We start from the raw sequence: 26582 nt of genomic DNA, 5'->3' as shown, positions 1-26582 counted from the left end.
CAAAGCATTACATGGCAGTTCTTTGTGATTTTTTTCAAGAAACCTGTGGGGAACTGAAAGCTTAATGGATGACCTATAGTGAAAAAGGAAGCCTTTTGAGAACATGGTTAGAAATGCTAATAAAGGAAATTAAACTTTGGGCTGCAGTCATATGCTATAGTTCATTGATTTATCTTTTAGGGGAATATTACATCCAATGTTCTTGATAAATGCATCTTGAGATTAGGAAAAGATATAATCTATAATTACCCTTCTTGCATTGCGTGTGTTTTCTGGATTATCCTTCACTGTTATTGTCAGCCTATATTCTGACACCCGCTCTCTGTCCAATGGGCGATTTACATACACTATGCCAGTCTGGGAAAGAGAAAGGACAAGAGAAACAGAGAGAGAAAAAAATCAAATGACACTGTTCTACTTGCTTTGCCCTGCAAATGGTATTTAATGGGTAAGCCCATTAAGAGTTAGAAGTGACTGATTCCTTAAATCAGAAACCATGGTCTTGAGGCAACCATGGTTTGCCTTCAGGCTATAAGAATTCGTGGTAGCCAATCAGGTTAGGTAACAGGGAATTTGCATTTTTCTGAACTTGGGGTCAACACAATGATTGACATTCATGCAATTTATTAACAGTATTAAATTAATACAGGAGTTAGTTGTGCTTCCATTTAGATTGGACAAAGAATCTAGTACCTACTAGCTCAGAGCTTTAGTTTAATATAGCATACCACACTGAGTAATTCAGTTACAGATTCTCAGTGATCTGCAGCATAAAGCAAACTTAAGTTACTGAATGTTGACAACGGAAGAGAAGAAAACCAGGGACATTGGACACAACTTTTACACTGTGAAATACAGTACAAAGTCTGCTCTCTTCCAATGTTGCTAGAGAGAAACAAGAAGCTCAAAATGGGTCAAAATAACCTAAGCTTGGTTGCAGGACTGGGGTTAGTGAATTATTCTATTTTTGGGCCCTTGTTTTGTTTTGATTTGTGTTGCTTCTAAGATAATTTTAGTCTGGGCTGTTTGTGTGGGTTTGTTTGTTTTATCCGTTTTTATGGATTTTTCGGTTCTATATGCCACCAAGAGTCCTTTGGAGTTGGGCCACCACAACAAATTTGAATGAATAAATAAATAATGCTGCCGTATTGCAAAATAAGATTCCGGATAAAACGGGCTGCTCTATTTCTAGTAGTTTTGTTAAAGAGCAGTAGATTACAGGCTGTAGAGCTGAATGTAGGCATCTAATAAAACTGGGGTTAGGGCTAGGGTTATGGTTAGTGATAAAAATAAAAATCACAGTGACAATACACTATATAAAAGAATGTTTTTAACTGTCTACATATGAAGACTGGATATTTTTTCATATTTGGTGGCAGTTATAAAGCCCAACAATTCTGAAAAATGATTTATAATGGAATGAAACAAATGTTAAAAACTGAATTCTCATTTCAACCTGTGATATTCCCATTAAATTTTACTAAAGCATATATACCTTCAAAATATACTGCATTAACTTTGTATATGCTATCTGCGGCAAGGATATTATATGCTTTGTACTGGAAGATTACTTTGATCCTCAAAGGGCTGACACCTCCATGGAAGAATGGCTAACCAATTATGGCAGCATGCTTTGATATCTATAATAACTCTGTACCTTAAAAGTAGATGCAGCATATCCATAATAACTATGTACCTTAAAAGTAGATGTAACATAGAATTCAGTTCAAATTGGAAACCATTCTTAGCTTACAACTTGATTCATGGATTGGTACCAAATCCCCAAATTTGGTTTTTTCTACGTAAAGAACATATATTTTAAATGCAAAGGTATCTAAATCAGACCAGATATTTAGCAATACGGATTGAATTTATTGTTGCTTATAATTCTACTTGTAATTTATACCATATTGCCCATGAATCTTGATGTTAATTCTTAGCTTAGAGCTTAATAGGGATTTTTAGTCTTTTAATGTAATATAATATATTCAGTTATTTATAGCTAACTAACAATATACTGGAAAACTATAACTTCCATGACATTTTTAAACCCATGTTTATTCATCTGTATTTTACTTTTTTAATTCCTTCTTTTTGTTTCCTTTTATGTTTGTTTATATACCTTCTTTGTTTAATAAAAATACAAAACCCTCCCCAAAGAAAATAATTAAGAATCTTGAACAACTTGCCTCTGAGGAAAGATTATACTTGAAGACAGGGCAAAAAGGGGGAGATGGGACAGAGGTGTATAAAATCATGCATGGTATGGAAAATGTGGATTGAGAATTATTTTTTTCTCTTTTGCAATGTTAGAGCTTGGAGTCTCTTGTTAAAAGAACATGCAGGGATACTGAAGAGTGATAAAGCCAGTATGGTCTAGTGGTTAAGGTGCTGGGCTAGAAACCAGGAGACTGAGAGTTCTAGTCCCTCCTTAGGCATGAAATCCGGCTGGGCCAGTCCCTCTCTCTCAGCCCAACTCACCTCACAGGGTTGTTGTTGTGGAGAAAACAGGAGGAGGAATGAGTATTAGGTACATTTGCCGCCTTGAGTTATTTATAAAAATAATAAAGGCAGGATAAAAATTAATACGTAAATAAAATAAAAATAAATAAATAAAATAAAAGGAAATACTTCTTTACACAGGCAACATATTTAAATACTGGAAGATAACTGCAGTATCACTTATCAATCCATGGGCACCTCCAGATATGGATGAAAGGTGAAGGTGAAAGGTCCCCTGTGCAAGCACCGAGTCATGTCTGACCCTTTGGGGGGACGCCGCTTTTGTGATGTTTTCTTGGCAGACTATAGTGGGGTGGTTTGCCATTGCCTTCCCCAGCCGTCATCTTCCCCAGCAAGCTGGGTACTTGTTTTACCAACCTCAGAAGGATGGAGGGCTGAGTCGGCCTGAGCCAGCTACCTGAGAGAGAATCCAGCTTCCGCTGGGATCAAACTCAGGTCGTGGGGAGGGTTTCAGTTGCAATACTGCTGCCTACCACACTGTGCCACACCAGGCTGTATCCAGATATGGATACAATTGCAATATTGAACTGAAATCTCCATCGATCAGTCAACACTGTCACTGCTGCAATCATGAGATATTTTGGTCAATGCCCATTTTGAACCCCCATTCTGAAGCAGTGAGTCCTACCGCAGAATTGACAGCAGTTTGCAATGTTGTTTTGCACAGAGTGATCTGCACAGCTGCTGGAGGTGATAGCTGGCTCACTCAACTTCCTAGCTCCTGAAATCCAACCATGGCAGGTACAGTAGATGACATGGCTGTGCTAAGGGTTTCAAATATGGATCTGTCCTACCAAGAATATGCCACCATGGCGAACCTCTACAAGAAAATTATAGTTAAGCATATGGACCCCATTGTTTTCACTCTGGCTCTGAGGAGGGTACCAGGATCCATGGTTGTCATGGATTTATTAAAGAGTATTTACGTAGTTTGAACCAGTGTAGTATAGTGGTTAAGGTGCTGGACTAGGAGATGGAACACTCGTTCTGGTTCTCCCTTGGCCATAGAAGACAGCTGGGTGACTTTGGGCCAGTGATTTCCTCTTAGCTCCAGACTGGGAGCTTGAAAGAAATCTATTTACCAACCTACCCTGGACCAGTATGACATACTGTGGTCCATAAGCTTCACTGAAGAGCCTTCATCCTGCAATGGATTATTATTATTAACTTTTCATTTACTTATTTTAGATGAAGTTAAAACATACAGCTGTAAATCCTATTTGTTCCAGAACATTTGATGCAGGAAGACACCAGACAGGTATAAAAGAACTGAAGGCTTACTGTACTATTGATGTAAAAAGCATCGTCTCTATTCCCTGCTGTGATGCTAAACGTTAAAAGAGCATTCCTGCCACTGTCCGCATCCCTGGCAAGGATGCGGGTGATGAAGCTGGAGATGGGAGCAATTTCACTGATGGTGAGATTCATTGGTAGATTCAAGAGGATGGGGTCATTATCATTAATGTCCAAAACATTCAGTCCCACCATGACCTAAAACACAAGGAGAAGACACATGAGAAGAGCAGCTAAAAGGCCATTATTACAAAGAACATTCACTCTGTTGCTAGGGCAAACTCCTTCTCTATGGCATCATAAAGGCAAGAATAATCCATTTTTTTCACCATCTACAATTCATTATCTTTTCTGATTCACTTTTCCCACATGGACATTTCAGAATCTCACCTTTGCAATCCGGCCCTAAATCACTAAGACTTACAGTGGAGCTGAGAGAAGGCACCCCTCTGTCCTTGGCCGCAATGGTGAGATTATAAAAAGCAATGTTCTCTCGGTCAAGTTCAGCATCCTTCCTAACACGTAGCTCTCCTTCCACAGGTGAGATCACAAATTCTCCTGCAAGACAGACACAGCCATGTTATAGGGAGAAAAGCTATCGCTTTCATCATCATCATCATCATCATCATCATCTGCCCATCCCAGATCCTTGGGAAGGACTTAATAGGTGGACAAAAAATGCCAAATCCAGTCTAAACATCTGGCTGACTGTGTGACCAATCATCGTCATCATCATCATCCATTAATTGGATGGACTGACGGACTAGAGACTCATTTGCTGGAGAGACTTTTATTGGGGTTGGACTTGATAGCCTCCTATGATTCTACAAACAGAAGTTTGGCACTCCAAAGCACTCTAGAAAGCTTCATGCTCCTTAGGAAAATGGGAACTTATATTGGGAACAGATGGACACAATTACCCAAAATGCTCTGCTGTAGAGATAGTAATCTGTCAGACTGTAAATTTACATTATCAGCCAGCACGCTCCAGATTCCAGATGGAAAGACAGGACAACTCTATGGATGCATTCAGTGGGATTTACTTTTGATTAAGACCCTTGCAGCCTTAATGTATTTCTGCCTTGTTCAATCTGAAGTTTTCCAGATGGGTTAAAATTCAATCCCCATCATTCCCAACTGGCTAGGAAGAATAGGAATTGAAATTGAACACATTTAGGAGACAATTAGATTGAACCAGATAATTTGATCTCATTAACTAACAACAACCAAAAAAAGCAGTCTTATGCTGGATCAGGCTGATACCTAATCAGATGTTTCTGGAAGCTCGTAACCCAAGCAGAAAGTTTTCTATTTGTCTCTTCATCTTATACTCAGAGATACACCACTTTTAAATATGAAAATTTAATTTAGGATTATCTACAGCAGGTAGCCAACATAGGAATATATGAATTTATCTTATGCATAAAAGTCATATATTCACAACACACTGTACAAATTAAAATGTGCCCTTGCCTTTCCTCCAGCTCAAACAATGAGTAACAAAGGGGAAGTCAATTTTTCCCCTTAATCTCCTTTCCCACATAATTAAGAAGCTGATGGATTTTGGTCATACTTTCACTATTGTAGTAATAAACCATAAGACCACAAATATGACTGCTTTTCTTGACATGTTGATATTTTCCCAGTCACCACTGGTTTTTGTTCTTTATTCCCCTTTAATTCTTTTTTAAAATAATAATTATATTGTATCTTCTATTTGGTTTGGTTTTATTGTACACCACCCAGAGTCAGTTTGGAGTTGGGCAGTGCCTAAATTGAATAAATTAAGATTAATTAAATCAAATAAAGAAAGGAAAAGAAACTGGGAGCAGCTGAATGACATTTGGTGACTGCCCATGGCCAGATCTTTTCTGTGGGAGTACCCATGCTATGAAAAACTCATTATTCCTGAAATTCAGGATGTGCCTTCTATGCTATCTTTTAGAGTATGTTGAAAATTCACTTCTTCACCCAGATCCTTCTGTTATAAATTTTGGGGGAAAAAATTCCCATCCCTCACCTTTTTAGTGAATATATTTTATTGAACATAGTTGTATATTGTTTTTTAATATTATTTTAAGGCTTGTTTTATTATGCTTTTTAATTATTATTATTATTATTATTATTACTATTATTATTATTTATTAAATAAAACTTATTTGCTGCCTGATTCCCAGCAATTCTTGGTGGTTTGCAAATTGTTAAAAACATTAAAACAAGAAAAGAACACAAAACAAAAAGGAACAAAGATGGCCAGATGGGAATAAAGAAAAAGAAGGAAAGTGGGCTTCCATCACACTCACCAAAGGCCTGGATGAACAGCCATGATTTCAGGGCCCTTTAAAACACCAGTAGAGTGTTTAATGTGTAAATTTGTATTAAATCATATATAATTTTGGGGGAAGTTACAGAGCTCTTAGGAATATAAAAAGAAAATTTCTAAACAGAAGATACATTGACAGTTTGTACTAAATATATCAGTACAGATATTAAAATACTGGAGAAAGTCTAAAATACTTAAAACCTGAACTACTTATTTACTTCATTGCTAGACTACTAAGTATGTAAGATAGTCAAATACTGAGCTACTAACCCAGTGAAATTCAACAATAGTGAGGTTTTTAAAATCATTGTTTGAAGGAAAAAATAACAATATGAAAAATAAAGACGATCTGGTTTATGCTGGGGGCAGCAATATCTATAATCCAGAAATGAAAGAAGATTAATGTTTCAACTTCAGACTTTGCTTTTTGATGCTTTAATTTTGATACATTAATTTTCATCCCCATTAAATGATACAGTGTTACAAGCCATTCTGGTTCTCAGCCAACCAAAATGGTATTTTCTTCATACAGAAGTACATGCACATTTATGTCCCCAACCAACACATTTCTAATGTCACCAGAAGCATTACTTATACATTTATCTATAAATACATTAAACAACTAAGGGGACATCCTAGCCTTTGCTTTTGCTCAAGGTCATATCATTTGCTAAACATTTAATTGATTCCCACAAATGCTTTACTCCCATATATTGTTTTCATTGCATTTGGCAACCAACCAACCTTCAGTTCCATCTTCATGCAAAACATTCCATAATTCAAGCAGATTCACTTTATCTTATGCTTTCTCTAAATTAACAATGATACAGTAACTCGTTTTTTCTGACATGGATATATTTCTCCATAGCCTGGTGAAGAGTGATCATCTAATTTTACATCACCTGCATGGCTAGAGCCATACTGAACTAGCAGTTTTGTGTATTGGCACCTCATGTACCCTTTTAATCAGAAACCTGCCAAACAGTGTACACTTCCTCTTGTCGTCTTTCCCTTTGTGTACGCAACAATAATGACAGTGTCTGGTATCATGGGACACCAATGCACTCTTCACACACAAGTTGAGCAAGTTGCACAGTCACTCCGCAAACCACACCTATATTTTAACATTTCTCCAGTTGCATCATCTGTCTCTGCAGCCTTACTATTTTTCAGCATTCTCACACCATTTAGGACTTCTTTTCATCATTTTTCTTAGGCACTGACAGTTATGGCTTTTGTTTAAAATTCCATTCTCAGATATATCACTATTACTTCTTTACGAATCTCAAAAATTTCAGCTTTCCTCCCTCCAGTTTCATCCCAAATTATTATTTTTTGGTTTTAGTTAAGAAAGCTTTATTAACTATAATACAGCATATACAGATATTTGTATATATATATATACAGATATACAAATATAGATAGGGATATAGTGTATATTCATTTCCCTCTTTTGAAAGGCACATCAACAACACTCTGTGCTTGTTTTATTGTTATTGTTTTTAGTCCTATTATAATTATTTTATTTTATTTAATACAAAGGTATATTTTCAGGAAAAATGCAGTATTGTCTATGAATGAAGAGACAATTACTGACGTTGTGCAATTACTACTCAATATAACATCCCAGATTATTTCATTTCTAATTCCATTCACTTTGCTGAAGGCATTATGAAGGCCAACAAAACTTTCTGCATAAAAGTTACTTCTCTCTTTGACTACACTGTTTGCCACTATCATCTTCTTTCTATACACTTTCTCTGTTATCTTTCTCTTACTTAGGTTTTGCAGCAAACCTTCTCTTTTATTCATTTTTTTACTGATCCACAGGCTCTTTCACTTCATCTTTTCTGTGACTTATATATAACTCTGTTCTAAGCAAGTCTTTCCTTATGAACACATGCTATTTCTGTTGGGAGATTAACCTGTCTTCAAATTTTTTTCCATAGAGGAATCATACTTTCTCTTCCCACACTCATTCTAGCTTTATTCTAGTTTCTTAGGTCATATTCATGCAGAAGAAAAAGAAAGGTGTCCTTTTTCTCCAGCAGCCACTCCTGGTTCTATTATGAAATGATCTGTGCTACATTTAGAACCTCTCATCATCCTTACACATGTCCCAGTCTTGCATGATAAACAATGAAACCATTCATGTTTTTTATTCATGCCTTTTTTATATGTTCTTAATTAAGATGTATATTTACATATTGAAAAGAAACAGACCCTCTTCTAAGCTGATATTCAGCAGTCACAATCCACATTCATTCTAACAAAATAATTCACCTAACAGAATGTCCCCCGCAGCCCCCCTCCCCAACTACATTCATTCTGAATGTTGCACAGTTTTTCCAAAACTCTTGTCTGATTCTCTTATTATTGCCATTCACTGGAGTGTGGTATGTAACTATCATCCACTTATTGATCACTGTTGAATGTATGCACTTACAACATGATGACCCTAATTGATACTTCCTGGCATACATGTTAGCCCCTTTCCTCCATAATTAAACCTATGCCTTCACTTCACTGTATTCTTTCATCATTTTAACTCTACAAGATCAGACTATTTCAGCTAAGGTGCATTACATCCTTCCACTTTCTCTTATGTTCATAGACACACAAAATGCCTATTTTTCTTTCCTGTAATTGATTAATTCAAGGTCTTTACCATCTATTCCTCTTACATTCCAAACTGTAATCTTCCATGTTATCACCAGATGGGCCCACAGGTATTGATCACCACTGCCCATCATGGCTTTACTCAACTGGGGGTTTCACATAATGTTTTTTAGGAAAACAGAGAAGGAATAGACTAAATTACCAGTCCTAGTCATAGCCATGCCATATTCAGCATTGTCTGCTGATGGTACGGAAATTATGGTCAGCTTGGGCAGTTTGGGCCAATACGACCAAAGCTGCCTTACTCAAAGCATGTTCCCACTATTCTATGCAAGTCAGAATCTCTCATCTCTATTCACTCGCAGGATGCTGTATTTTGTTGCTAATGATACTAGAGAAATGGCTTTGTCCCTGCTCCTGAAGCTCTGGTACTATTCACAACAGATTTCATAAATACCCAAAACACTGAAGAGTCTATCTCTTTCACCTAATCTAGGACAGAGCTTAGACAGCAATTTTTCAAGATTATGCAGAACACTGCTTTTAATGAGAGAGCAGACATCGGATTTTTGCCCTTTTTTGAAGTATTGGTCCTCCCTCTTAATTTTGGGGTATGTATCCAAGGCCTAACACACCACTGTTGATTGGCAGTTGGACAGGATATTCTCAGATGCTCTAAGGAAGAGGGGGGCAAAAAAGTCTTTATCTGTATCTTGGAGGACTACATCTCACGTGATCATCAATCTTAGGCCCATATATTTAATCTGCTCTAATTAGCTCTAAGTACAAAACTTCCTCTTTCCTCTAGGAGTTTGCTCAATAATCCAGAGCTGTTGCAAGACCTCTGTTTTGATGTTTTTCCTGGCACTGAGCATAAAGCAACAGAGTGCTCAGGGTTTTCAATGATACTTTATTTTAGTGAACTTTAAAGGGAGTGTATTTAAATTTCCTATTTCCTATTTAATTAAATTTTCTTCATGTTCAGGATGGGGTGCAGAGCATAGGAATGGTTTAAAAAAATGGTCAGATCAACAGACAGTGATACATTACAGTGATATTACAGATATATTGTGACACAACTTCAGCACGGGAGAAAGCAGCCCTGTTCGGCTCCTTAAAAGACAGACTGAAAACCTGGTCCTTCCTCAAATCTTGAAAAAAGAACTGTTGCTTTAACTTCAGAAGAGGGCAACTTCCCATTCCTTGGAAAGGCACTTTTAATCCTTTTAAAGGCAAGCTTGACATTCCTTCCAAAACACTTGGTGAGCTTGCAAAAACATCTTCTAATATGGGAAGCATAAAAAGTTTGCAATGCTTCCTCTTATCACGGATGTTGCTTGTAACAGGATTTCCTGATGTACACACTCCTATTTCTCAGAAGAGGCCCCTAATAATATGGTTTTGAATTGCTCCCTTCACTATCCTGACATGCATTTCTCTCTTTTCTCACATCATTCCTTCTAACTGAAAGATTGTTCATTTTTAAGTACCTCTCTCTTGTGTTTGTCTACCTTTCTGAATTTTGGTCAGCTTGGTCAACTCAACGTCTGGCACTGATTTCAGGGTGAATAGTTGAATAGGTGAATAGTTCAAACCAGAATGAGCAAAGTTAGTGTACTGATATAGCTTAAAATCTATTAGAAAAGTTGTCTACACTCACACACACACACATTCTCACACACAAATACACACAAAAACTGTGCTTAAAAGCTTGTGAACCCATTTGAATAGTCAATATTTCTGCATGAATATGACCTAAAACATGATCCATTCTCTACACAAGTACTAAAACTAGATCAAGAGAGCCCAATTAAACAATTGAGTCAAAAACATTATACTGGTTCATTGATTTATTGAGGAAAATGATCCAAAGCTACATATTTGGGTGTGGCAAAAATATGTGATCCTCTAGGATTATCAGTTCATTTGAAGGGGAAATTAGTTAGGTGTTTCAATCAATGGGATGATTAATCAGAGGTCAGTGTGGGAGGACCTGCCTTATTTAAAGAACAGAATTCTGGGTACTCACTATCAAAGTCACATTTTCATACCACAGATATGTAGAAGTGTGTCATGGGTTGAACAAAGGAGATTTTTGAGGACTCTGAAAAACAGTTGTTGATGCTCACCAGGCTGGAAAAGTTGACAAAACTATTTCCAAAGAGTTTAGACTTCACCAGTCCACAGTCAGGCAAAACGTGTATAAATGGAGGCAATTCAGCATCATTGTTACCCTCCCCAGGAGTAGTGTACCAACCAAAATCACACCAAGACCTCCTACTCCAGGAGGTCTCAAAGGACACCAGGGTAATGTCTGAGGAAGTAAAGGTCTCTCTTGCTTTGGGAAATGTCATGAGACCACCTTCAGGAGAACACTGAATAACAATGGTGTACGTGGCAGGGTTGCAAGGAGAAAGCCACTGCTCTCCAAAAAGAACATTGCTGCCCATCTACAATTTGCAGAAGACAACTTGGGTAAGTCAGAAGGCTATCGGAAGAATGTTTCATGGGCAGATGAGATCAAAATTAGAACTTTCTGGTTTGAATGAAAAGTGTTACATTTGGTGAAAGGCAAACAGTGTATTCTAGCTTAAGAACCTTATCCCATCAGTGAAATATGGTGGTGGCAGTATCATGGTTGGGCCTGCTTTGCTGCCTCTAGAGCAGAACGGCTTGCTGTCATTGATGGAACTATGAATTCTGAATTGTACCAGCAAATTCTACAGGAAAATGTCAGGGTATCTGTCCATGAACTGAAGCTCAAGAGAAAGTGGGTCATGCAGCAAGACAGCAACCCAAAACGCACAAGTCATATGACCAAAGTATGGTTAAAGTAGAAGAAAGTTAATGGTTTGGAATGGCCAAGTCAAAGTCCTGACCTTAATCCTATAGAAATGTTGTGGAAAGACCTGAAGTGGGTAGTTCATGCAAGGAAGCCCACCAACATCCCTGAGTTGAAGCTGTTCCGTAAGGAGGAATGGGCTAAAATTCCTCCAAGCCAATGTGTGGGAGTGATCAACAGTTACCAGAAACATTTATTTGCAGTTATTGCTGCCCAAGGAGGGCACACCAGTTACTGAAAGCAAAGGTTCACATACTTTTGCCAGACCCAAATATGTAGCTTTGGATCATTTTCCTCAATAAATAAATGAACAAGTATAATGTTTTTGACTCATTTGTTTAATTGGGCTCTCTTGATCTAGTTTTAGGACTTGTGTAGAGAAGAGATCATGTTTTAGGTCATATTTATACAGAAATATTGAAAATTCAAAAAGGTTCACAAACTTTAAGCACCATGGATATATATATTCAAAACTGTAAACAATGTTTTGAAACTCAGAAAGACTATTCTTGCCCATTTTGATGCAAAACCTGCCTAAAGTAAAAGCAGAGAGGGGAAAACCTTAGTTTAGCTTTTTTGTCATTTAGAATACTAGTTCTACTGAAAGAAGTAGAACTAATACAAATTATTATTATTGTTGGCATTATATTGAGTGACCGATCATCAAAGAACAACTCAGGCAATGTAAGACATTCACAGCAATGTTTTTCATTGATGTTGAAAGTAGTTTTCCATTTACACTATTTGGTGAACATCAGGAGTGAGGAAGGTGATTTGCAAAGACTTCTGACTTCAACTTTAGGAATAACACTAACTGAATGGCTCCCCTCCAGTTATATTCCTGAACAGGAAGATATTCTGTTCTCACCAAGGTAGATCTTGAAAGCCAGAAATCTTCCCACTATTAAACCAAACAATTAGGAGATCTGCTTCAAAGAATCATTAGTCAAAATGGAATGTGAACAGAGATACTTCAAAGGTACATAAAAATGAAGAACTGAAAGAAAAACCAAATGCAGGTCAATAGTACTGGTTTTTATTTCTAATTTTGAAAGGCAGAACCACTCTTTTCTACATATACAGAAGCTTGCTTTTAATAAGCATTGCTATTTGCTTAGGGAAGTAAAGAAACAAGGCAGGCATAAAATATCCGTTCCTTGGCTTGCATTATTAACTGAAGGATGACTATACCTTTCCACAATGGCCTATTTCCATGATGAACGTGTTTGTGGATGAAATGAAAATGGTAAACAACAGAGGTTTGGTTCTGCTTCTTTTTCTTTTCCATCACTTACCAAGAGGATCTCCAGCTATGATGCTGTACTCAACCTGTCCATTGGGTCCTGAGTCCCCATCATGAGCTAGGAAAGTCCACACCCTTGGACCTGGCTGTCCTTCTGTGATATCAAAGGGCCCTTCATAAGAACGAGGGAACGTTGGTTGATTGTCATTGATATCATTCAAATTTATCAACACCTGAGATTAACACAAAAAGGCACAGAGGTGTTCTAAAATGCTTCAACAACAATGTGTAAATGTTGATTTGGGACATCTACTATGTACAAACCATAAAGGCTATTACTACCGTAATGTAATCATCTTTCACACAACTGCCAGAAAAGTGTTTTCAATCTCTTTATTTTATATTAATAGTGCTTTGGATCTTACAGCAATAATCCTAAAGTGTCCCAATATTTTTCATACAGAAATAGATCATAAAGAAGGCTGAAGCAACATTATTCCTTTTTGACTTGGTAGGTTTTGGGACAGACCAAGAAAGATCACTGAAATCTAAACTTTGGCATTCTACAGTAACCAGCAAATTGTTCTTCTTGGTAAATTAAAGGATGTGACGGTTTGCCAGGACAAACTCTGACCAAACCCATCTTAGATGCTATCTTTTCAAAGGTTGTGCTAGTTATTCTGGGTGTTACCTAGCATTTATTACACCACTATAGCTGCAATCAAATTAAATCAGGAAGCAATCATGGTGAACAAGAAAGGGCTTAACTTGTTGAATCATCTTTGGATTCTATGTTCAAGGGCAGGGCTCAGCTGTAAATAAATGGTTACATGACAAGATGCTAAAATATCTACCTGCCATTCTCTCATAACCAAATTGCAATATATGGATCAGTAGAAACATTAGGGCTTCCATGTCAGATGATGCAACTGACTAGAAGTGGTTGAAAATAAATGAATGACTTGCAGACACCACTGCTGAAAAGAGTCTGAGTTTTTAAGGCAGAGGAACTAGAGACCAAATTGCCAATATCCGCTGGATAATGGAAAAAGCCAGGGAGTTTCAGAAAAACATCTATTTCTGTTTTATTGACTATTCTAAAGCCTTTGACTGTGTGGACCATAACAAATTGTGGCAAGTTCTTAGTGGTATGGGGATACCAAGTCATCTTGTATGCCTCCTGAAGAATCTGTATAACGACCAAGTAGCAACAGTAAGAACAGACCACGGAACAACAGACTGGTTTAAGATTGGGAAAGGAGTACGGCAGGGCTGTATACTCTCACCCTACCTATTCAACTTGTATGCAGAACACATCATGCGACAAGCTGGCCTTGAGGAATCCAAGGCTGGAGTTAAAATCGCTGGAAGAAACATTAACAATCTCAGATATGCAGATGATACCACTTTGATGGCTGAAAGTGAAGAGGAACTGAGGAGCCTTATGATGAAGGTGAAAGAAGAAAGTGCAAAAGCTGGTTTGCAGCTAAACCTCAAAAAAACCAAGATTATGGCAACCAGCTTGATTGATAACTGGCAAATAGAGGGAGAAAATGTAGAAGCAGTGAAAGACTTTGTATTCCTAGGTGCAAAGATTACTGCAGATGCTGACTGCAGTCAGGAAATCAGAAGATGCTTAATCCTTGGAAGAAGAGCAATGACAAATCTCGATAAAATAGTTAAGAGCAGAGACATCACACTGACAACAAAGGCCCGCATAGTTAAAGCAATGGTGTTCCCTGTAGTAACATATGGCTGCGAGAGCTGGACCATAAGGAAGGCTGAGCGAAGGAAGATCGATGCTTTTGAACTGTGGTGTTGGAGGAAAATTCTGAGAGTGCCTTGGACTGCAAGAAGATCCAACCAGTCCATCCTCCAGGAAATAAAGCCAGACTGCTCACTTGAGGGAATGATATTAAAGGCAAAACTGAAATACTTTGGCCACATCATGAGAAGACAGGACACCCTGGAGAAGATGCTGATGCTAGGGAGAGTGGAAGGCAAAAGGAAGAGGGGCCGACCAAGGGCAAGATGGATGGATGATATTCTAGAGGTGACGGACTCATCCCTGGGGGAGCTGGGGGTGTTGACGACCGACAGGAAGCTCTGGCGTGGGCTGGTCCATGAAGTCACGAAGAGTCGGAAGCGACTAAACGAATAAACAACAAAAATGGGTTGGGAAGAGGGACTGCTGCCCTGCTGAATTTTAACTTCTTTCTAATGCTTCTCTCTTTCCCCCTTCTTCCCTATTTGGCCACCTCTTTCTCTTGCTTCATTTCCCATTTCTCTTCCCTTTCTTTCCTTGTCCAGCTTCCTGTTCTGCTAACTCCATCTCTTTCTTATTTCTTTTTTTTGTGTGTGTTTGTGTTGCTGCTGTTCTTTCTGCTGGAAATTAGAAGGGGAATGTTTGTGTGTGTTTGTGTGTATGCCTGGCCTTGTATTTTTTCCCCATGTGTGGCTAAAAAGATGGGGAAACTGGGCATTGCACAGGATTTTTGTCACCTTTTAAAGTGAAGACTGTCCTCCTTTTAGCTAAATATGGTGTCTGTCTGGCAGAAATAATTTTTTAAACCCTATTTATTCATTTAAAAATTAACCACTAAAGCAGCGTTTTTCAACCTTGGCTCTTTTAAGAGGTGAGGACTTCAACTCCCAGAATTCCCCAGCCAGCCACTTGTAGCCTACTAAGCGTTGGGGTAATGTAAAAATTATGTCTTCAGAAGGTTCTTTATAACTATCTTTCAGTTAGGCAATTTTTATCTCAATCCTGAAGGCCTCCTCATAACTTCTTTTATCTATCCTGAGCAGAGGCCAAGATAAGCAAACGCATGTACATACAGATTATTGCCAACATGCTTCTAGCATAGTAGTTGAGGGGTCAAATGTCTTGGGTTGTAGATGCCTGCAGTAGGAAGTCAACAAATAATATGCACTACAGCCAGGAAGAAAACTAAAGTTCAGCCTCCACCTTCAAGTGAAGAGGCCTTTTTCAATGACTATTTGTGACAGCTGAATGTCATGGTTCCCTATCTGTTTGTTTTTGAGTATTTCTTTTTTTTTTTTTTTGCACCAGTTGTGGCCACTGTATTTGGTGAAACACAAATACGTTTTCACAAAGAGTCACCAGATACGCATGTACACACAGTCAGAATTGCACCAGTGCAGCAGCTGTAATACATCAGCTGGGACATTATGGAGAAAAAAATAATGTAGCCAGACAGCACTTTCATCAATCCTAAAAGAAGGTTTAATAAAGCAACTTCAAAAAGAAAAGGAAAGGATTGCACACAGTAGAATTATTTCTCCATTTTTCAAATCAGGATCTGTCTTGGGAACAAATAAGAAGCATGTTTTTCCTCTGGAAGCTGTTCGTGGAATTTCCTCCCATTCTGAAAACCGCTGAAATAACAGTTACTTTGAATGGCTTTTTTACTGTGCAGAAATAACTAGAGCATGTACAAGATTACATTTAATGGGAGTTCCAGAGCTTGTTCACAGAATAGGAAAGCATTAATTTCAGTAACAGATCTTAGCTTTTAAAAAAATGGAAGGACATTCCTGTAACGATTTTTGCAACTGGAAATATTTTTTAAGGGAACATTTTGTTTGCCATGCCCGCAAATTTCATTTCTTTCCCAGAAGAGAAACATACCATTGTAGTGGACGTGAGACGTCGTGATGGAATTGGACACTGGTCTGTGGCAGTGATTATTAGTGTATACCGCCCATGGCTGATTTCGTAGTCCAATTCCTTCATTGTACGTATTTGTCCCTAAAATGAGAGACCAAAAAAAAAAAAGTTTAATTTTCAGCAGTGAGGACTGTTGGACCGTGAAATTTGGTTGTGATGCACTGTGTGGTGGTGCTAAGTGAAAAAGCAATGTGGTGATGCACGAACCGTAGTGCTGTTTATGTGGAAGGTGCTCATGATGTTCCCCTCTGTGATGGCATATCTAACAGTCCCATTTGAGCCTTCATCATGATCCACAGCACTGATGGCGATAAGAACAGCATTCCGTGTGCCTGGACCTTCATCCAAAGTGACCTCATACTGTTGCTGCTGGAATACTGGAAGATTATCATTCTCATCCAGGATGGTTACATAGACTGTAGTTGTAGCCTACAGATAAACAGGAAGACATTTAGAATCATACAGAGGGAAAAGAAAAAGAAGGAGGCCAGAGGGGAACCATACAAGTATTCATATGGTTCAAATGCCTTTCAATTGGTCATCTCTCTGAGTGAGGGAGCTGCCTCTTCTTTATATTCCCCAGAAAAGCTTATAAAGTTAAGCTGATAGATTTAAAAACCCACAGTGCCATCTGATGCATATTTACCTGTAAGCAAGCACCACTGGATTCCATCAAATTTACTTCCAGGCATTTCTAGTATTTTTAGAACAAGAGTTAGCGAGAGAATGCAAGCTTCTTTGGAATGTGCTTTTTTATTTCAGGATCAGAAGGCACATAACTAATATTTGTTATTGGATTTTTATTTATACATCTTCTATCTCACTCTTCTATTACTAAAAAGCATCTCCAAATGAAGCTCAATTAGATATGCAGTTAAGGGTATGTCAAAAACATTTGTTTACAATAATGTTTCAGTAAAAATCAAATATAACTTTAAAAAACATGGAAAAAGTACCAGATCATATCAAAAAGACACAGGAGAACCAATTTAACCCAGAGCCAAGGTGAACAGGTGTGTCTTAACCTGTTGTGGAAGACTGAAGAGGGAACCAGTGCTGGGACATTTGTGTACGAATGTGGTCCCTTGGCTTGTTGCTTTCCAAATCCCCAACATCTGGTGAGATACCTCTGCTGATGGGCAGGTACATATGGGAGAAGGCACCCTGTTAAACATCCAGGTATTAAGCTATATGGGGTGTAACATGTTCATGGTTGGCGATTCAGCAATGCACCTGCAGCGTTTTGCACTAGCCACAGATTCTAGGCCAGTCTCATAGGTAGCCCCAATAAAGCATGCAGCAATAGTTGAGTTCAGGACATGGATTGTGGTGGGCCGGTTCTAATGCAGGAATAGCTAAAACTGAAAAAACAATTTGATGCATCTTTGCAATATGAAAAGCAAACGATCAAGAATATCGTATTTCCTCAGAGAGTTAGATCAGAGGAAACGCTACATAACGCTGCGCAAATTCAAGCAGTCACTTTGACATTGTGTCATTATGGGAAATCACATAAGCCTGAAGGTGGCAACTGTTCTTAGGGCTATCTGTTCCTACATGGGGGGGAGGGGGGAGTCTTTCCTCCCTATCTGTAGGAGAGATTCAACAAATCAAAGTTTGTTTGTAATCGGCCCCCTATATACGTTTGTGTGTGTGTGTGTGTGCGCGCACGCACAGAGTGTTTTGAACATAAAGGCACATAACCATTATAAATAATAGTACATCTAAAAACATATAGTATCAAGTCATTCCCTCAATTTAATTGTTGCTTGTAGCATTTCCTAGACCAAACCCCTGGAAATTGTAGGTGTAATGGTATGTGGGAATGACCCTGGGAGACTGGGCCTAGGGAACAGGTCAGATAAGAGACAGCATAGCCTGCAGTGGGATAGTCAGTGGGACAAGAGGCTCAGAAGGGACCCTTCCTAATTTCTCGGGCTGTAAAGAAGGCCTGGGGAAGAAATGTACTTTCAGACTTTCAAGATTCTGTTAATGTAGCTTTACAGTAAAGTAGAATTAGCTCATCTGGTCGTGTTTCCTGTCTGGTCTACCTGGTTGTTGTTGTTTATTTGTTTAGTCGCTTCCGACTCTTTGTGACTTCATGGACCAGCCCACGCCAGAGCTTCCTGTCAGTCGTCAACACCCCCAGCTCCCCCAGGGACAAGTCTGTCACCTCTAGAATATCATCCATCCACCTTGCCCTTGGTCGGCCCCTCTTCCTTTTGCCCTCCTCTCTCCCTAGCATCAGCATCTTCTCCAGGGTGTCCTGTCTTCTCATTATGTGGCCAAAGTATTTCAGTTTTGCCTTTAATATCATTCCCTCAAGTGAGCAGTCTGGCTTTATTTCCTGGAGGATGGACTGGTTTGATCTTCTTGCAGTCCAAGGCACTCTCAGAATTTTCCTCCAACACCACAGTTCAAAAGCATCGATCTTCCTTCGCTCAGCCTTCCTTATGGTCCAGCTCTCGCAGCCATATGTTACTACGGGGAACACCATTGCTTTAACTATGCGGGCCTTTGCTGTCAGTGTGGTAAGGCTGACAATAGGAGAACATCATCCAAGGTAAACCAATTTTGCAGCAACCCCTAGTTAAAGTTCTACTCAGAGTGCAAGATGTGTTGTTGCTAAGCACATCTTGGAAACCGCTCTGTTTTGTTCTACACGTTAGCATAAAAGCTTACCTCCCTTCCTACTCTTTTGGTCTTTGTTCTCCTGATTCAAAGTTGCACCATCTTAAGCCATCCTATTTCACTGGTTCATTTTAATACTGCTTCGTTGTCTCAAAGGCTACCATTTAACCTCGTTTAACAGACTAAAAACCTTAATATTAGCTCACCTGTTGAGCACTGATGACCATCACCAGAACACAGACATTCATGCACGTTTGGTAAGTAATTTAAAGAAAAAATAAATAAATAGACGTTGGAGAGGATAGATTCAATAAATCCTACTCATGGCCTCTTCTGCCCACTTTTCCCAGAGATCAGGGGTGTCCACAGGAGTGTTCAAGATGGCGACCATGACTGTGTGTTTGGAGCTGTACTGCTTGTTACACTAAACTGGGGCAGCACTTTGAGTGAGTCGCAGCTGCCATCCTGACGTTTTTGATTCCCCAACCCAGACACCTTTCTCAGAGCTGCCATCTTGGATACTCCCAGTATCAAGGTAGTTTATATTCGGGTTACTATAACACGCCTTGTGCCTCAAGGGCTAAGCAGGCAAAACAGGGCTATTTCTATAGTTAATTTTCCCACCGTTGTAAGTCACCAAAGAAAGTCAAAGCAACACATTCATTTCTTTCCATTATATTTCAGTTTTAACTTTTTTGAAAGCTAAACCTTGCACAGGGGTATAATATGAAAGGAGAACAGCAGTCGCCCAAACATTAACTTCTGTCAAATGAAATGCCCTTTTAATTTCAAATGCTATGTTAGTTCCAAAGTAAAATAAACTTGCTCACTTCACCACACTGGCACGTATAAGAAATGTCAAATCTACATAGGAAAATAATGCGGGGCATCTTATGTTTGTTTAGGAGCATAGAAATCTTGTATAGGAAACTGCCTTACATTATGTCAGATTCATTCTAGTTATGACTACTGATGCTGTCTGCCAGAGTTTTAGACCAGATTTCTCCATGCTGAACTTGTAGACTTAAAGAATTAAACTTCAGACTAAATCCAGACCTTGAATTTGAATTTGCCTCTAATTTAATGTTCAAGATAGGCTCTGCATAAACCAAAGAATGTTTCCCTTCCTCAAATTCTGGACTAGGAGAAGACAACAATTGAAATGGGGAATCGGCCCTTTTTAAATTATTAACAAACCAGCAAGTAAGTCACATATCGATCCTGGCACCTAAAAAAAAAAAAAAAAGCAAACATGATCATGCTCTCCATTTGAGTTAATAATTTAAACGTCTTAGCTTCATTTTAATGAAAAAGTAGAAATCACAGTGCATAAACTAGAGCTACATTCTAAAGGAAGCTTAATTCTGGACTTAAGCATGCTAGCTAACAACTATCATCACCACTAAAATATTAGTAATGATTCCTAAGAATTGGTGAGGCAGGAAAATAATTCTTCAGTTTTTAAGGAATGCATAAAATGTATACCATTTGTGGATTAATATATACTATTTTTCAGATACAAGAGCATACACATCTAATGCAATAATATTCTAAATGAGTATAGAATGTAAATACCGACTCACAAGATGGAAGGTTAAATCTTTTTCGTTTGTACCATCTTTAACATGTTTCAATACAACCACAAGAGAGCAATTAATATGCTGAACTTGGGAGGTTTCTGAGTGTGTAATCTGTTACACATATGCCATGCTGGGCTCCTACGCAGAAGAATGTTCCATCAACTGAATTTGATGTCATTATTGAATACTCAACTGTGTATGCATACTTCTGCAGTACCTCCTCTCAGGATCTGTATGGATTGCTACAAGTAATTCCAAAAATTAGCCCTTTTTGTGAAAAAGTGCATTGTTTTACGTTAATGGGAGAAAACATAACCAATTATTAGGTGTATCTGCATATCTACGTAGAGCCAAATACCTTTTTAAGTAATCACTGTGTTGGTCCACAAATTGTTGTTTATTCATTCAGTCGCTTCCGACTCTTCGTGACTTCATGGACCAGCCCACGCCAGAGCTTCCTGTCAGTCATCAACACCCCCAGCTCCCCCAGGGACGAGTCCGTCACCTCTAGAATATCATCCATCCACCTTGCCCTTGGTCGGCCCCTCTTCCTTTTGCCCTCCACTCTTCCCAGCATCAGCATCTTCTCCAGGGTGTCCTGTCTTCTCATTGTGTGGCCAAAGTATTTCAGTTTTGCCTTGAATATCATTCCCTCAAGTGAGCAGTCTGGCTTTATTTCCTGGAGGATGGACTGGTTGGATCTTCTTGCAGTCCAAGGCACTCTCAGAATTTTCCTCCAACACCACAGCTCAAAAGCATCGATCTTCCTTCTCTCAGCCTTCCTTATGGTCCAGCTCTTGCAGCCATATGTTACTACAGGGAACACCATTGCTTTAACAATGCGGACCTTTGTTGTCAGTGTGATGTCTCTGCTCTTAACTATTTTATTGAGATTTGTCATTGCTCTTCTCCCAAGGATTAAGCGTCTTCTGATTTCCTGACTGCAGTCAGCATCTGCAGTAATCTTCGCACCTAGAAATACAAAGTCTTTCACTGCTTCTACATTTTCTCCCTCTATTTGCCAGTTATCAATCAAGCTGGTTGCCATAATCTTGGTTTTTTTGAGGTTTAGCTGCAAGCCAGCTTTTGCACTTTCTTCTTTCACCTTCATCATAAGGCTCCTCAGTTCCTCTTCGCTTTCAGCCATCAAAGTGGTATCATCTGCATATCTGAGATTGTTAATGTTTCTTCCAGCGATTTTAACTCCAGCCTTGGATTCCTCAAGCCCAGCATGTCGCATGATGTGTCCTGCGTACAAGTTGAATAGGTAGGGTGAGAGGATACAGTACTCCTTTCCCAATCTTAAACCAGTCCGTTGTTCCGTGGTCTGTTCTTACTGTTGCTACTTGGTCGTTATACAGATTCTTCAGGAGGCAGACAAGATGACTTGGTATCCCCATACCGCTAAGAACTTGCCACAATTTGTTATGGTCCACACAGTCAAAGGCTTTAGAATAGTCAATAAAACAGAAATAGATGTTTTTCTGAAACTCCCTGGCTTTTTCCATTATCCAGCGGATATTGGCAATTTGGTCCCTAGTTCCTCTGCCTTTTCTAAACCCAGCTTGTACATCTGGCAATTCTCGCTCCATGAATTCCTGAAGTCTACCTTGCAGGACCTTGAGCATTACCTTACTGGCATGTGAAATGAGTGCCACTGTTCGATAGTTTGAACATTCTTTAGTGTTTCCCTTTTTTGGTATGGGGATGTAAGTTGATTTTTTCCAATCTGATGGCCATTCCTGTGTTTTCCAAATTTGCTGGCATATAGCATGCATTACCTTGACAGCATCATCTCGCAAGATTTTGAACAGCTCAGCTGGGATGCCGTCATCTCCTGCTGCCTTGTTATTAGCAATGCTTCTTAAGGCCCATTCAACCTCACTCTTCAGGATGTCTGGCTCTAGCTCACTGACCACACCGTCAAAGCTATCCCCGATATTGTTATCCTTCCTATACAGATCTTCCGTATATTCTTGCCACCTTTTCTTGATCTCTTCTTCTTCTGTTAGGTCCTTGCCATCTTTGTTTTTGATCATACCCATTTTTGCCTGGAATTTACCTCCGATGTTTCTAATGTTCTGGAAGAGGTCTCTTGTCCTTCCTATTCTATTGTCTTCTTCCACTTCCGCGCATTGCTTGTTTAAAAATAATTCCTTATCTCTTCTGGCTAACCTCTGGAATTTTGCATTTAATTGGGCATATCTCCCCCTATCACTGTTCCCTTTTGCTTTCCTTCTTTCTTGGGCTACTTCTAGTGTCTCAGCAGACAGCCATTTTGCCTTCTTGGTTTTCTCTTTCTTTGGGATGTATTTTGTTGCCGCCTCCTGAACAATGTTGCGAACTTCTGTCCAGAGTTCTTCCGGGACCCTATCTACTAAGTCCAGTCCCTTAAATCGATTCTTTACCTCCACTGCATATTCCTGAGGGATATTAGTGAGCTCATATCTAGCTGATCTGTGGGTCTTCCCTAATCTCTTGAGTCTGATCCTAAATTGTGCAATAAGAAGTTCGTGATCAGAACTACAGTCAGCTCCAGGTCTTGTTTTTACTGACTGTATAGATGACTGCCACCTTTGGCTGCAAAGGATGTAGTCAATCTGATTTCGGTGTTGTCCATCTGGTGAAGTCCATGTATAAAGCCGTCTCTTAGGTTGTTGGAAGAGAGTGTTTGTTATGCAGAGCGAATTGTCTTGGCAAAATTCTATCAGCCTATGTCCTGCTTCATTTTGTTTTCCCAGGCCATGCTTACCTGTAATTCCAGGTGTCATTTGACTGCCCACCTTAGCATTCCAGTCTCCCGTGATGAAAATAACATCTCTTTTAGGCGTGTTGTCCAGTAGGTGCTGCAGATCCTCATAGAACTGCTCTACTTCAGCTTCTTCAGCATCTGTGGTTGGGGCATATATTTGGATCACTGTGATATTAGATGGCTTGCCCTGAATTCGAATTGAGATCATTCTATCGTTTTTTGGATTGTATCCAAGCACTGCTTTAGCCACTTTACTATTAATTATGAAGGCTACTCCATTTTTTCTGTGGTCCTCTTGTCCACAGTAGTAGATCTGGTGGTCATTTGATGTGAAGTGGCCCATTCCAGTCCATTTCAGTTTGCTGATGCCCAAAATGTCTATCTTTAATCTTGACATCTCACCAATAACCACATCCAATTTGCCCTGGCTCATAGATCTTACATTCCAGGTTCCAATGGCGTGTTGATCCTTAGAACATCGGATTCGCCGTTCACCACCAGCACCGTCAGCCGCTAACCGTCCTTTCGGCTTTGAGCTAGCTGCGTCATCACGTCTGGGGCTAGTTGAACTTATCCTCTGTTCCTCCCCAGTAGCATTTTGACCATCTTCCGACCTGGGGGTCTCATCTTCCAATGGTACACCGACATATCTCTGGTTGTACTGATCCATTTAGTTTTCACGGCAAGAATACTGGGGTGGGTTGCCATTACCTTCCCCAGGGATCGCATTTAGTCTGACCTCTCTGTCATGACCTTCCCGTCTTGGGTGGCCCTTCACGGTTTAGCTCATGGCATCATTGAGGTGCTCAAGCTCCAGCACCACGACAAGGTAATGATCCTTTGCTGAAGTGGTCCACAAATACCATGAATCAATTTATTATGCCAATAGCCTTACTGTGATCCCTTTATTTATTTTGCAGTAACATAAATCCACAATAGAGAGCCAATTTGGTGTAGTGGTGAAGGCACTAGGCTAGAAACCGGGAGACCGTGAGTTCTAGTCCCACCTTAGGCACAAAGCCAGCTGGGTGACCTTGGGCCAGTCACTCTCTTTCAGCCCTAGGAAGGAGGCAAGGGCAAACCACTTCTGAAAAACCTTGCCAAGAAAACTGCAGGGACTTGTCCAGGCAGTCTCAGAGAATTGGACAATATTGAATGGATTGAACAAAAAATCCACAATAGCTGTAGCATATTCTTGGAATGGAAAGCAATGGCCAAATCTGCATATTCCACTTGCCAGGTCTTTTCCATGATTTACAAGCTGGTGATATGTCTATAATTTACAAGTCAGTACCTCCTCATTTGTGATTCTCAAAGAGTGTCCCCTGAAAATTAGTCTAGTAGATTAATCCTGATTAATCGACAGAGAGATATGGAAATACGGGATATCGGCGATACTTGATTCTCACATTTTTGGGACATTGAAGCTTTTAAAATAAAGGGACTTGTTTGGTACTCAAGTTGACAGATTTTTTTCAGTAAGAGGGACGCGGTGGCGCTGCGGGTTAAACCGCTGAGCTGTCGATCGGAAGGTCGGCGGTTCGAAACTGCGCGGCGGGGTGAGCTCCCGTTGCTCGTCCCAGCTCCTGCACACCAAGCAGTTCGAAAACATGCAAATGTGAGTAGATTAATTGGTACCGCTTCGGCGGGAAGGTAACGGCGTTCCGTGAGTCATGCTGGCCACATGACCCGGAAGTGTCCTATGGACAACGCCGGCTCCAAGGCTTTGAAACGGAGATGAGCACCGCCCCCTAGAGTCGGACACGACTGGACTTTACGTCAAGGGAAACCTTTACCTTTTACCTTGGTACTCAAGTTGACAGATTTTTTTCAGTTAGCTGCTCCCCACGAAGAGATAAATGTCGTTGAAATTTTAATTTCAGAGATACATGTCACTGAATTTTTAATTTCCTTGAAAGAAAGAGGCGGGGGTGGGTGTTACATGGTACTCAGCCCATTCAAACTATGTCCAATAGGGGTAAATTGGATATGAAACTTTTTATCCAACTGCTCTTTAGTACATAAATTCCCAGAAAATGGTCAGGTAGAACAAAAATCCTGGTTTACTAACATTTCCCAATTTTCAGATAGTAATAGAATTTAGAGAGATAAGGAAAAGCTGGTTTGGTTTAGTGCAGCACGGATGGTTTGGAATTCTGGGACTTGAAGTCCACAGGTCTTAAAGTGGGCAAGGTTGAGAAACCCTGGTCTAGTGGTTAAGTCACCTAGGAAGGGGGCAAGGGCAATCCTCTCCCGAAAGACCTTGCCAAGAAAACTACAGGGACTAGTGCAGGCACTCGCCAGGAGTCAGCACTGAATCGAAGGCACCAAAACAAACAAACAGAATTTAACACTGAAGACTTGAATCCGTTATGAAACCTTAATTCGAGCATGGGAGTCTTTGCACAGACCACAAGGTAAAAACGGGTGAAGTTGCCTTCTGTTGAGTCACGCCTTTAGGCCGGTATTTTGGCACTTCTGTCTTGCTTATTCCTTACTTGGGACCTGTCGATGGAGAGGGGCGCCCTGGGCCCCGCTCCTGCCTGCAAGAAGATGCGCTATCTCGGCTTGAAGGCGAAGCCCCCTCCCGCGCCGACACCCGCGCCCCTTCCCGCCCTCCCGCGGCATTTTCTAGCCAGCTGAAGGTAGCTGAACAACGAGCTCGGGCTGGCTCCGTCTCGTCGCAGGGTTGCTTCTCTTTTAGGCGAAACCAGCGCGATCCAAGCCCAGTCCGCCGGCATTTGCCCCTCCCAGGCCCCGGCGCTTCTGCTCAGCCCCGGGAGGGCGGGACGAGGCACAACTTTTTGGCAACCGCTTCAGTCTCCAGTTCCCCGCGACCCGAAGGCGACGCTTGGACGCCTGTCTGACCCTTTCCGCCTCTGCATCGGACCGGAGGCAAAAGGGGGGATCTCGGGCAGCTTGGCCAGCAGGAGCAGGCTAGCCCCGCCCCCTCCACGGCTCAGGTAGAGAGGGCTGCCTGGAGAGGCTCGTCGAGGCTATCGCCCGAGACCGCGTGCCCGACGTTTCCCCTTCTGGCGGCTGCCTCCGGGGGGTGCTCTTCGGTCGCTCTTCCGGCTTGCCCAAA

At 40.2% G+C, this 26582-nt stretch overlaps 1 protein-coding gene across 1 annotated transcript in view; it reads right to left on the bottom strand.

The window, feature by feature from the left end:
- Positions 1-26582, bottom strand: part of CDH23 (cadherin related 23) — a 537138-nt gene that overhangs the window by 38705 nt on the left and 471851 nt on the right. Inside the window, exons 37-42 of the mRNA XM_063307837.1 lie at positions 16742-16963; positions 16496-16615; positions 12896-13076; positions 4241-4374; positions 3805-4014; positions 250-357 (exon numbers count right to left, since the gene is read on the bottom strand). Coding sequence (XP_063163907.1) covers positions 250-357; positions 3805-4014; positions 4241-4374; positions 12896-13076; positions 16496-16615; positions 16742-16963 — 975 coding nt within the window. The remainder of the gene's footprint in view (positions 1-249; positions 358-3804; positions 4015-4240; positions 4375-12895; positions 13077-16495; positions 16616-16741; positions 16964-26582) is intronic.

The sequence above is a fragment of the Candoia aspera genome, chromosome 6 (genome assembly GCF_035149785.1).
Source record: "Candoia aspera isolate rCanAsp1 chromosome 6, rCanAsp1.hap2, whole genome shotgun sequence".
Lineage (NCBI taxonomy): Eukaryota > Metazoa > Chordata > Lepidosauria > Squamata > Boidae > Candoia > Candoia aspera.
The sequence above is the reverse complement of the archived record's forward strand: the minus strand, read 5'-3'. Positions and strand labels throughout refer to the sequence as shown.